At 34.6% G+C, this 14153-nt stretch overlaps 1 protein-coding gene across 1 annotated transcript in view; it reads left to right on the forward strand.

Annotated features, from left to right (window-relative positions):
• The window catches only part of LOC129803714 (TWiK family of potassium channels protein 7), a 120893-nt gene extending 107332 nt beyond the window's left edge, over nt 1-13561 (forward strand). The window contains exon 8 of the mRNA XM_055850469.1: nt 12985-13561. Within this exon, the coding sequence (XP_055706444.1) occupies nt 12985-13435 (451 nt within the window). The 3' untranslated portion in view covers nt 13436-13561. The remainder of the gene's footprint in view (nt 1-12984) is intronic.
• Nucleotides 13562-14153: the final 592 nt, after the last annotated feature.

Here is a 14153-nt window from a genome sequence, read left to right on the forward strand (position 1 = left end):
ACATACTTATTAACTCGACTCCATCAGAACCCCAAAAAAATGTCCTGAAGATGAAAAACTCACAATGAGAGTACGTCGTGTTATTGTATTTGTTGTTTAAGACGTCTCGTGTTCTCCAAAAAAAAAAGAGAATCTCACCTCTGTTGTAGATGATGGGGAAATGGAATCCCTCCTCCGGGGACACTTTAAACAGAATAGACAATATGTGTTACTTTGGGAAAATTCCTCATATTCCATATATAGTCCCAGAGTAATTTTCTCTGTAGGGTGGATTGCCTACTCTCTGACCAATTAGATTGAATTAGTGTAAATCGTTCAAGGGTCTTCTCAAGAGGAAAATTTGAAAATATATATTTTTTTTAAAGTAAGATTTGTGTGAAATCGTTTATGTTAAAGGTGTATAAACATTGGGAACAGTTTTTGTCAAAAATTGAATTTTTGACAGAATTTTGACGTTTCCACGTAACCAGTGTTGACGATTTCCTTCAAAAATATCATTTTTGACGAAAATTGCTCCCAATGTTTAGAGACCATAACGGACAACTAATTTTCCAATGGTTTAATTTTACAAATATTTTTAGACAATTTGTGTTAGTCAGGCAAGAACAACATTCCTTTTATTTATTCACAAAACTTTGCTAAGGTATATATATTCTATTTTAGAATATTTATACATAATGATGCTATTCCAATGAAAAATTATGTTTTTTAGCACTTTAATGTTTGCAAATGCTTCTGCAGTATCGGCTTTTCTTTCTGCTGGTTCCTGTCTCGACTGTTTTGCTAAGTACTCGCTGTATTATAAAATTACAAAACAGTCGTGACACGAACCAAAACAAAGAACAGTCGATTATGTAAAAGCACTTGAGAACAGTAAAGTTCTAAAAAAATATTCATTTATTATTGGAATAGCACCAAAAATCTTGCAATCGTACATATCGCACATTGAATATTACAATGGCGGATGTCAGATTTCAGCATTTTTCAGGAGACGGCCTCAAAAACTAAATTTCATAATATTTTCTTATTTTCATTTACAAATTTTAAAGATTGTTTGTATATGATTCCACTGGATAGAGCACATATGTGGAACTCGAAATGTTGGACTTTTATTACCCAAAAATATAGTTATTTAAAAAATTAAAAATGAACCGTCACTTTTACACTTATGCGGCAAAATTGCCAAAATTATACGTCACTGTAATACAAAAATCCAAACAAGGATTTTAAGATACGCCTCTTGTTTAGTAATTTAAATTTTAATAGAATTATTTTTTATTGGATTTCAACAATATTTCTTTTGTTGTTCGACCATAAATTAATTTTAAAAATCATAGACCCATTGAAATTAAAAATAAATAATGAAAACTTGTGTATTTTATTTATATTTCATTTTATTTGTCCATGAATCCAATTCATTTCTTCAGATCTCTTTGTACTCTATATACAATTGACATTTTTTATATAAAAAAGTCAAAATTCGAATATTTACAATTTAGTCAAGATTTTGATAAAATGTGTGGTGCTTTTTTGGAATAAGATTTCCCTCACACAAAGAAATAAGATCACGTTTCTTTGTGTCTTTTAGAGGCAGTGGTCCATTGTAAACCTTTTCCATCTTGCAATTTCTCTCTACAAAACAATCCACTGCACTGCACGAGCGAACTAGGTTATGTTGTCATTGCTTATTCCTCGAAATGTCAAAAAATGAATGCCGCTTAGTGATACAGTGGCGTAGGATTCATGGTCAGTGGAATAGTGGCGTATGATTCCTCAGTAACGCCATTGTAACACTAAAAACACTCATAGAAATAATTATACGCCACTTTTATACTATTTTTGTTCTACAAGCTTGACAAATACTCAAAATTATCAAAAATATTTCTAACAAAGTTGTAGAGATTATTTAATATAATGAATATTTAATAAATTTCCTATCAGAAAACAGCAATATCTCAAAATTGACAAAAACTAAGATCCGCCGTTGTAATATTCAATGTGCGATATGAATTAAGTCTCATTTAAACTGATGTAGAAGAGACCGGGGCAAAATTAGTCAAAATTAGACAATGGACGTTATAGTTTTGCTTTGAAAAAATATTGAGCCAACTCCAATTTTTGTTTACGGCAATTTAAAATTAAATAATAGCTTCCACTGAGCGCCATGAGCGTACTTACCGAAAAAGGGGAGAGTGAACAGAGAAAAGTAAAGAGAGAACGTGAAAATGTATTGTGAAAAAAATGCAATTAAACTTGTAAAACGGTAATATAGTTTGTTTAATTTGGCCAGAATTTTTATTAAAAAAAACTTATTTTCTGGATAAACTGCCTCGGTCTCCCCTATTTTAATTCGGACCTTACTATGATTAATTGTTGTCTATCTTTCCTTTTGTTTACAGATAAATACCCAATCATCTCTTTCTTTTCAAATTCTCATCATGAAAAATAAAAAAAAAATATCTAATGAATATTTCAATTTAAATTTCTATTGATGCCCTCTTCCTTTTCACTACTTTACAAAGTTTCGAAATGCAATAATCTGCTTAATTCCTATTTTAGCTTAGACACACTTGGGGGATTATAATAAATTGTAGGCAGATTTTATCTTAGAAATGAATCAATAAGAGAAATTTCCAAATATTAATTATGTTTTAAAATACAGTGGGACCTCGATAGAGTCAACTAATTATTTCCAGGCCTTTTGACACTATTGGATTCGTTGACTATATCGGAGTCCGAAAAAATCAATTGAAATGTGAAATTTTGATATAAAGGGATATTATCTTATGTTTTTACTGGATCATTTATAAATTTAACACGAAAGTAGAATATTTTATTAAATTAATTCATAAATTCTATACCCTCTGGCTCAAAAACGTCGTGTGTTTATACACTCAGTCCCGGGATTATGCCTAAAGCACAATAACTTTTGTTTGTAAACATGTTTTCAAAATTTTCTGTAGGAATGAGGTGTCTAGATCTAGATCTCAGTCACTCTCATTGAAATGTCAAAAACATGTTTACTAAACAAAAGTTGTTGTGTTCTGGGTATTAGTGCACATTTTCGGAACGAAAAAAAAACGTGCAAAATGGCATTATGCATTAAAAAGATTTGCATACCCACAGGCGATTTCTTTTTAATGAATTTGCTTAAAAATTTTAATTTTCTGTTGCTTATTTCTGTTTTTGATCCAAATTTTCTTTTGAGATACTATTATTTTAAATTAAAAAGTAAGTTAAAATAAATTTACACGTTTTATTTAAAAATCGTAATTTTTATGATCGTTTATCATGTACATTTTTTAAAGAAGTAGGGCCTTTAAAAAGCTCGAATAAATTTCGAAAAGTTTCTTTACTATGTTATACTCAAAAAATCTAGAATCCTGTATGTTTTTTTTGTAATTAGAGTTTATATTTTTTGTTTTTGCCACAATATTTATACACTTACAAATTAAGGATGGCTCAAAATTCTTTACATTGTGATCATAGACCTAAACAAAAATTCTTAAGACAAGAGAGAAAAGACAAGAGAACTTTCAATCGGTCAAAAAGCTTAAAATCACGTAAAGAAAATTATTTTATTGGAAAATAATTACACGGTAACCTACGAATTTTTGTCACAAAATTACCATGTTCTTACATAAATATTTTTACTTATGTTCAAATTCTTATGTTCATACACAGTAAGACTGGTTTTAATTTCGAAAAGATCATATTAAAATGATATAATATTATTTATTCAATAATACAAGAAAAGTTGACTATCGGAGTCAATTTGGGTACAAGTCGACAATATTGGAGTCCGTACAATAAAAAAATAGCTGTTGACTCTATTGGAGATTGACTCTATCGGGGGTGACGTTGACTATATCGAGGTCACACTGTATTTCTTGATTTTGATTTCTTTAGCCGGAATGCAGGCAACTTGAGTAAGGTTCAGACTTCAGAGAGTATTTTTTTATTGCAAAAGGATAAGTTCAAATCAAAATACCCTCGTTTAAATGGGTCTTAAGTGAACATTTGACCCTATGAGGGAAAATACTTTTGAGTTGACTCCAGGGTGAAAACATCCATTGATTCTTCTTACTTTTTTCACCCACATCCTTCTCATGTCCCTTCCCATTCATATCTGTGATTTTCGGATATTGGATGGGTGGGGAAATTGACGGGGTTGGAATTTTCCTTAAGGAGATCTTCATGGCTCAGGGAGTCAATTGTGTTGACGATGGAATAACATCGAAAGGGTTTAGAGTCAATTTTGTGTCCCAACCTCTTCAATCTGCCCTGGAAAATCCATTCTTCGGAAAACTGCAGATGCCTGTGAGTCGATAATCGAGAGGAAAATCACGCACCATCTCGCACAATTGCCCAAAGTGCTCTAACCCTGTCTCTAGGGGTGCGTCTTCTAAATCATCCCCGGGCACCAAGAGACATCCGCCTTATCGGAAGTACTTAGACCGATATCTTGGTTCAGGGTTCGATTGTGGAACAACACAAACATCATGTCAACATTTTGTGTTGAACACGAAACACAGGCAAATTGCTTGGTACTTTTCGGTGGGGGTTGGTTGGGTGGAAGATATGTGGAAGTTTTGCTATCGCTGTAACATCAGACACATGTTCAGGAAGTGACATCCGGAATTTGCGTCATACCCCCAAAAAATACTCATGAAGAGACACCTTCTGAAGAAGTTAACAAGGCAATTATAGCGATTGGATTCAACACAATTCGCATGCTAATTCAGCACGTTCCATTCAACTTCCCATGACACTTTTCTTGGCTTAGAGTTCTTCAGGACGACTTCCGAAAAACTCGGTAAATTTGTCGAGGAAAAACACCATGAAAAGAATGCTTAAACTTCTTTATGATATTGTCAGCAATAAAAATGTTTTTGTTGAGCATCATTCACGTGTGTGAGGTATTTGTGTGGTGACAGAGAGATTACGAAGATTTTCCTGTCACAAGGTGTTTTCTTCACCAGAAAAATAAATCACCTCTACTGGACATTTTTCACGTGGGATATCAAATTTTTTTTACATCCTTCTTGTACAAATTCTCTAAAAACACTTTACATAGGAAGGTTATTCTTCTGCGAATTTAATGAAATTTACATAAATAATTTTAAAAATAAAATTGAATTTGGAAAAAAGGGGTGGCAGAGCGGCCCAGGCTTCGCGAAGTGTTCGAATTCGTGTCTTGGATTCTAGGGTGGAGTATGTACTTTTGGCCACTTTAAGGTTTCGTGTGCTTTTAATTTTTATAATCTTTATTTAAATATAATTAAATTTTGTACAAAGATACCTTAAAGCCGTTTCTTCCTAATAATCCAAAAGAATTCCCAAATATTTTTGGATATTTTAGTGAAAAATGCATTTTATGCAACTATGCATGTTTCAGTACTTTTGGTCACTTTGTAAGCACTTTTGGCCATTGTGTGTAAGCACTTTTGGCCAATTGTTTATTATAGAATTTTAATAAAATAACAGAAGAAATAGCTCTCGAAAACTTTCACAAATACACAGCACAAGTCATATTCTTATTTAATACCAATTTTATGTGATTATTAGAGTATTTTAAACGACTTTTTGCACATTTTCTATTTGGTGTAAAAAATCAGCCAAAAGTCACGATTGTTTTTACTGAAATCCGCGAGGTGCGCCTCGTGTAAAATGTTTGGGAAAATGATTGGCCAAAAGTACTTACACAGCCGAAAAAAGTGAGCTCTTTTAGCCACATCCGATTTTCATTTAATTTGTTAGAAAATCTTATTAAAGATGATATCACAATAAAATTTAGTTAATTAAGAAATGGAATTTCATTGAATAGCATCAAATATTTTCATCAAAAATATGTAATAATGCAAAACAATTTCTCTTAACATTAACAAGTTTCTTAAGAATCCCATGTTTTTTTTTAGTAATTGTTTACCTTGTCGAGAATTTCTTTCAATAACTTAGAATTAATCAAGTCGATACAAAATCAAATATGGTTTTCTGATTCTTTAGATTAGAGGTCACGAAATAAGACCCATTTTTCTGTTCTAATAAACTCATAATTGCCTTACAATGTGATTTTACTTTAGGTGGCCAAAAGTGCTTACATGGCCAAAAGGGCTGACTCTACCCTATATAAACTTAAAAGTATTTTCACATCATCTACTGTTTACCGGTTGTCAACCGATTTAAACCGATTCATAAATAATTCAAAAGATCCCCAAAATAAAGTTAAGAGTAATAGAATTGATTTTCGGGCAAAAATTAATTATCAGTTCATAACCTGTTCATTATAGGTTTAGAACCGTTTGGAACCGATTTATAAATCACTCAAAATCATGCTTAAAATACACCTTAGAAGCAATATAATTGAATTTCGAATAAAAATGAGTTATCGATTATAAACCAGTTCATTATCGGTTATAAACCGGTTCATTTTTTTCGGAAATTCCAAGACCCTAATCGCATGATAAATGTGCTCCCTAGAGCCTTATTAACTTTTGACTTTGAAAACCCATTATTAGGAATAATTCAGACAGGGTCAATTGTCCGCCTGGGTAATCTCTAAAACAGAGGTGTGCAAGAAACCGTTGAAACCGAATTAACGTCAAAATAAGTTTGTTATAGTAGCGTTTTGAACATTGACGTACATGTTTCATTTGACGTTAATTCGGTTTCAACGGTTTCTTGCACACCTCTGCTCTAAAACATATCCAAAAAAAAACGTACGACACGTTTTTGAGCAATCCCAAAAAACATGGAGTTTGGGGGGGGAGAGGAGGGGGTGAAATAAGGAGTATGTTAACGATAATAATTCTTAGGTCGACTTATGGGGGGTCACCCGAAGGTCCCAAGTCGCTATCTTTAACCGTTTGGCCTCTAGAGCTGCCGACAGTCGGACGAACAGACGGACAGGGGGGCACATGGACAGACGGACAGACGGAAAAACAGCGTGACAACATTTCTCAAAAATCGCCTAATACGCAAAGATTTGTTGAGAAAAATGGTCTTCGGAGGGTGAAAGATGGAAATTTTGGGAATTTAAAATATAGAGAGATTTATATTCTAGAGAGATTTAGACTATAGGGTGGACAACCAGGATCTTAAAGATTCTACAAGGTCTACGATCACCAATCAAGATAGCTTAAACGGAAATATTTCGAAATGCACCCAACGCTGATTTTCGGTTTCGGAATATTTCCCTTTAGTGGTTCATCTTCAGTAAGGTTATTGATAATTTTATCAAATCTTAAGTAAAATCCCTTAAGATCTATGAGATCAAATTAACAAGCGTGGGGATATTAAATGTTAACTGGTTAGGGGAGAGTGGGACAGTTGCAGATAGCTTGTAATTCACTTAACTCTTTCGCGTCTTTAGGGTCATATATGACCCGGGGAAAAAAGTTTCTTTTTGGCTATTTACATTAATTGAAATCTAACTGGAGTCTTGAGAAATTGAGCCAAGAATCTTATATCCTTCTATTATGATGTCGTACACGAACAGATAGATTTCAATTAATGCAAATACCCAAAAAAAACTTTTTTCCCCGAGTCATGACATTACCCTAAAGACGCGAAAGAGTTAAGACTCATTCTTTCCATACAGAAGTAGGGTGAAAGGAACACTTGTTCGGCAGGGAACCCCTATTGGCAGCCTCGTGAAAATATTGAAATTTATTTTAAATAAACTATTTGTACCTAATGCAATGTGTGTAATATGACATGCTTTTCTTTGATCTATCTTTCCCTGTAACTTTTCCGTGATTTTATGAAAATTGAGAAATGTTTAACCCATTTCATTTTCCGACGTGAAGAAATTTACCAATTCTTATGAAAAATTATAAGAAGAAGCTCCTACGAAAATACCTTTTTTCGTGTTTTTATCAATAAAAAGAACGTATAATTATTACATAAGAGTGAAAAATAACTAAATTTTAGTGTCACACAAGACTTATATCAATTTATTGTATTAAAATATATTTAATTATTGTGCTTAAAGGTAGACCCAAAATTTATCGCCTTCGGGACCTTTAAGCACGTTCAATTTGCCCACTTTTCTATGAGTTTGACACATTATGAAGAATAAGAAAAATTATAGAAATCAAAACAGTGCTTCTCTCAATTTTGTTAAAAAAGACGTGGAAAAATAAAAAAAAAGTATTTGTGAACGGGGAAAATTAATTAAATTGATTCGTGAGTGTCTCTTTAGTGAAGTGTAATGATATTTTTGCCTAGAACCTACATATTTCTGCGAAAATTTCGATTAACTTCATTGTTTGTTTTCTTTTGCAAAATATAGCTGAATTGAAGAATACTCTCTGGGAAACGATGAAGCCAAAAAAGTGTTTGAAAAGATTGGCTTATCCTCAGAAGCAGATTTAATAAGATACTAAATAAACAATAAATTTATTATGAATTTCAAAACTTGATTTTTTAATAGTATTAAAGTGATTTTGTGGTCCTAAGAACATGAAAACCATATAGAAAAAGTGCCAAAGTGGTCCAGAATTTTATATGCCCAATGGTACCGAAATTGCCAATAGGTACGGAATTTGGTAATGATCTTGAAAAATATTTTTTTTCCTAATTTTTAAAGCATTTTGAGAAAAAATATTGTACAGATTGATAGCTCAATAAATAAGCTAATAGCCTCAATTTTTTAAAAACAAAAATTTTCAAAACAACAGAAAATATTAATGAGCAAAGTCACAAAAGTTCTTAAAGTGCCAATAGGTGTTCCTTCCACCCTAGATCTTGAAAAATTCGAAAATCTATTTGAAGATCCAAAAAAGAGATTTTCTTACTTCTTGATAATTCTGCAAGGTGGCGAAAGTTACATCCTGTTCGAATTTCGAAGTGCTCAAGTGTCAAAATGTGACGGTCTTCACATTGTTGTGAGGAAAAAAACTGGACAACGACGTTTACTGTTCTCGCCCCAGTATTTAATCACTCCATAATCACTGAGTAACTCCTTTGCGAGCTTTTTAATGTGATATTTGATAAATTTTCCCCAACTTGTTCGAAAATTTATTATGAAAATTCGAAATTGAATTTGAATTTTTCGAACTTCAACGACTTTTTGTGCAAATAGAGTTCCATTTACCTTTCATCCAAGACACTATTGGAGAATCAAAATCTACTTGTGAGCAGGCTCATTCATTCACTATTGACATTTTTGACGTTTAAAGTGTCAAAATTACCGAAATTCGAAATAGCAAAAAAATAAGCGCTAAAGCGGCGAATACGTAAATGTGCACTTTAGGTTTTCGGTAGATTTTCGAATAGGTTTGAAGCTTGGCTTTGGAGTGGCTTTGGTTTTTTGAAAGGTTATTACTGAACGGAGCCATTTTATCCCAAAATTGTATAATAAATCCGAAACCTTCCCTTACAGTTAGTATATATATCTAGTATGTCTCCCCTACAGCTATTATAACCAATTTCTCCCCTCTACTTATTTAGGAGATGTGGAAGTGTCTTGGGTAAAGGGAAAATGGTGTATTGTATGAGGTAATAGCTATTGTCCATAACAAAATTCTTATTATTCTGGATAGTAATCATTTTTAAAATTCTGCTACTCATATAAAGAGAAGATGGTTCAAGAACTCAAATAAATTCATGGTACTTTGAAGAATACGGGGCTGAGGTTTTATATCCTGAAGGCATCGAAGACGAATCAATGGATGACTGGAAAGTGAGAAGATAGGAGGGAAGACGTGAAAATTCCTTTTCTCCCCAGTATCACGTAAGGTTTTTTCTCAACCGTAATCATCTGTCATTTGTTTTAGTGTGGTTGCCTCCCTTCCATCGTGTTCTTCTTCCTGTTTTTCTCTTCCACTTCACACTCGACTTTTTTTTGTGTGGAATTTTCTTGTTTGTGGAATAGAATGAAAAAACCACAATCATTCTCCGAAATTCACCTTGCTTCGGTACATTGTTTTCCCTAGAGAAAATTCACATTTCGCGCGCGTGTCGACTTCTCATGTCTTCTCATGTTGTGTACAAAAATTCAAACGAGCGGAAGACTTTCACTGTTTTATTTTTTTGCAGTAGCACCCCCATTCGCCAGTGGATGTCTCCCCTGACAGTCGGTGGAAAAAGGGGTTGATACGTTTGCAATTGCTGAATGTGGGGAAGCATTAATTTCTGGGAAGTGACAGGTGCCAGGAAGTGTTATGAACGAGAGTGACTCTCGATGGAGTCCTCCAATGTTCAAAAGCTCTCCCTCTGGGTTCTGGGTTGGGTTCTTCATGGTTGGTGTGGGATTTTTGATTAATACACCCACTCGAAAATACTCTCGCGCGTCGGGAAAATTAATGGACCACAGACTGGTAATTTAGTGTGTGTTTAAGTCTTAATTTCCCGCGTGCAAATTGCTCAAAGAAAGATTTTATGTCTATGTCTTCTCTATACTAAAAGTCTCTACAAGATGTGATGGAATTCTTCGTACCACAAAATTTCTCATTAGGTGATATTCTTACTAATAGCATATATTTTGATCGTAGTTGAATTTCGTGTTTTGGGATCCGGCTCTTACTTTCTAAAACTGCTTCTAAAGCCTCCCTAACTACGGAATTATACAATAACTAGAATACCCCTTCAAAAGTCCTGATAACTTGTGCTCTATACATCAACCCTAAAAGGGAATATACGGCTGCAGGAGTTCATCAGTAAGGAAATTCTGCAACAGTATGACAATGTCATGTGACAAATTTTTATGCTAATTCTGGAGTAGGACAATGTTAAAGCACAGTGAACATCTAATGGCCATTCTAAGCAGCTCAGTTAAATTCTCAGTGACTGATACAAGTCGGATTTTTAATTAGTTCTTACGAATTTACCGCATAAAAAAATTTAAATTTGTCATATGACATTGTCATACTGTCACAGAGTTCCCTCACAGGTCATCCTGAATATAAAGTATGGACATTTAAAGAGAACGTGATTCATGTCCTCATGAACATTATAAATCTGACACAGTGGATCCTTTACAATGTTAATACGATACAAATAGGCGTTTATTCGACAGTGATTCGCGATTAACCGGCCAATTGTTGTAGTGGAAACTGGGGCACCACCAAACACGGGGTAGCACCAAACACTGCGATTTTTTAATCAGATATTCGACTTCAGAGTACAAGACTTATAGAAATTTATAGGCGCTATTGAGCTGCTTGTCCACTGAATAAGATCGGGATAGTCCAAGCAGTTTAGAAATAAAAATTAGTGTTTTGTGCTATCCCATGTTTGGTGGTGCCCCAGTTTCCCCTAATAAGTCTTTTCGATAAATCACCCAGACCTTTCTCTTCCAATCAACAATCTGATTTGATGGAATGACAGTACCTGCTCATTTCTTTCTAGATAGTTGCCATTTGCTCCCACATGATATGGCACCTATATACAGGGGTTTTCGGGTTTAGGGGAAGTGGGGCTCCTTTAAATTGAGGCACCTTTGAAATTAGGCTTTTTCTCATATTTTTAAATGGAACTGAACCTTATCATGATGTAATTTAGCTTCAGTTCAGTTCGGTTCCAATTAAAAATAAGAGAAAACAACCCAATTTCAAAGCTGCCCCACATCCCTCTATGCCTACCATTGGGAGGTCATTTGTCAAATCATTTTTGAGGTACCTCTAAATGTATGCAAAAATATGTACACGGTAAATTTTAAATGAACTTCTCGTGAATAGTTGGTGCTGAAAATAGGGTGAAAAATTGGCGTTGAAGAATTATTTGCATACATCCCGGCGTTTCTGTAGTTTATTCGAGAGAAATCTCTTGCACATATGCAAATTTTCTTGGTGTATAACACCATTTCGCGCGTTTTTCTTCTTTCCCGAAAATGTGCATAAGCCTCTGCTTACTGACTTTCCTAAATCTTTTAACCCTTTAAGGACGATTGGGTCACCAGTGACCCAAAAATTATTTTTTTCCTACGGTCATAAAGTTGTGTATTGCTCTAAAAAGCCAGAAAACATGATTTTCTGACCCCCAATTTTTGACTCACTCGTCCTTAAAGGGTTAAACACTTATCACTATCTTACTGAGGTCTTATATCTTTTAACTTAGTCAATCGAGATATAAATAGAACTTGTAATGAAGGTAAAATTTGGAAAGGCGGACACTTAAGAAGCAGCTCAACTTCATAACGTAATTGTATGCTGAGAAGAATCATGTTTTTTTGGGATTGCTGGAAAATTCGGAAGGTTGCCAAGGCGGATATTTCGTCCATATACGATAATATGGTTAAATCATTTTTAATAGCCATTTTTCAAGGTCGAAGTTTAAAATGAACCTGGAGAGTGTATTTCTCAACCGAATGGGGTCATCCTTGCTTCGTTGAAAAGGTCTTAAAATTTATGACAATTAATGATATAAATCTCTTTCCAATCGGTTATGAGTCAGTGAGATAATCAATTGTATTACCCTTAAGCTATTTTGACTGACTTTCTGAACGATTTATAAATCGCGAAGTCTCACATTTAGAATCTCATCTGAAACAGGATAATCTAGTCTTATCCCTGACGGTCTTAATCTCAGAACCAGAACCATCATCAACAGAAGCGCTAATTATTGATTTTACGACAATGAGAACCAGAGCATCTATACTAAGGTCAGAGTTATCCCATGCCATAAATTACATTGGTAAATTTTTATGATTAGGCACATTTAACAGTGTGTAATTTGTTATCAGCAAATCATTCGTGAGGGATATTTTGCCCTAATTTCTTAAATGTGTAAAGTTTGTTTTTCGACGTGCGCTGCAAGGAAATTTCCCAAGAGATTTTCTCAAAAAATGATTTACGCGGCATTCTGTTGGTAAATACTATTGGGAATAAGGGGAGGATTTCTTTAGTTGAAAATTCAAAAGATTTCTCTTAATGTTTTCGCAAAGAGGCATTAGAAAAGTCTTCGAAAGTTAAGAGGATAATTAGTGTAAAAAATATGTTTTGAGCATAAGAAGTTGAAAGATTGCTTCTCTATCTTTCGCAGATGTGCCCATGACACTCCGTCTAGAATGCCCCTCATTAGTGGCTCGAGGGTGGCTGGAAGTCGCTTGGCTGGGGATGTTAGTGCCCTTGGAACACCCCAAACTCCCATGGATGAGGCCGATGAGGTGCCACCGTCACCACAAGTGCCCCTCCTGCTAATCCTCGTGATCCTGGCGAGCTATATTGCCCTAGGTACAGTCATCTTCTCCCTGTGGGAGAATTGGAGTTTAGTGGACGGAGCGTACTTCTGCTTCGTGACTTTGTCCACCATTGGATTTGGGGACCTCGTGCCACGTCACACTCTGCACGGACCCGACCTGCAGTTGGTGGCGTGCTGCGCCTATTTATTGCTGGGTCTCGTGCTCGTGGCCATGTGCTTCAGTCTCGTGGAGAGTCAACTAATGTGGCGATGCAGACGTGTTGCCGTGCGCCTGAAGCTCACGCACGAATAATTCTCGTGAGGATGTCTTTGTACCCGAATGTCCGCCTTTTTATATGCGTATCAGACTGCTCAATCTCCTGTGAATCGTGAAAATGCTTAAGTGGAAATTAAAGTGGACATGAGTCATATCAAATCTGCAATTTTCTTTTAATTTCCCGCTGTAATTGGTAGCTGTTTAAATCCCAATTGGTGTTATTTTCAGAAAGAAATTTTCCGTGGGAAATTAACCAACTGCAATAGGTGGATTGCACTTGAGTCAAGGATTGTTTACGAGGTAAGTAACAATGTCTATTAAAAAAAGTTTATGATATTTTTCCCATTTTCCTATAAACCTGAAGGATATTGACCGTAAACCGTTTTCATGCAGTGTTTTAATGAGTTGTATTGAATTAAAAGGGTTGCTTAAAGAAAGTGTTTCTTGAGAATATTGATTTTTGGTGGGAGGATAATTAAGACCCCAAGTTGATATCTCTTAACGTTTTGCCTCTAACTCCTTTACAAGGTATAGGCATTACACAGCGAGTACAGTTGAATTTTCGAATGTTTGTTATGAGTCGTTCAGCAAAAATATACTAACCGGTCAGCAATTTTCGAAGAAAAAGTGCTAACCAAATATATAGAAAGGGCACTGCCTCGCGAGTATCATTTTAAACTTAGCAGGATTCCGCTGAAAGTAGATATGTTTTCAGATGAATTGAAACCTGTTAGCATTTGGTGGTCGCTGGGTA

The sequence above is a fragment of the Phlebotomus papatasi genome, chromosome 2 (genome assembly GCF_024763615.1).
Source record: "Phlebotomus papatasi isolate M1 chromosome 2, Ppap_2.1, whole genome shotgun sequence".
NCBI lineage: Eukaryota > Metazoa > Arthropoda > Insecta > Diptera > Psychodidae > Phlebotomus > Phlebotomus papatasi.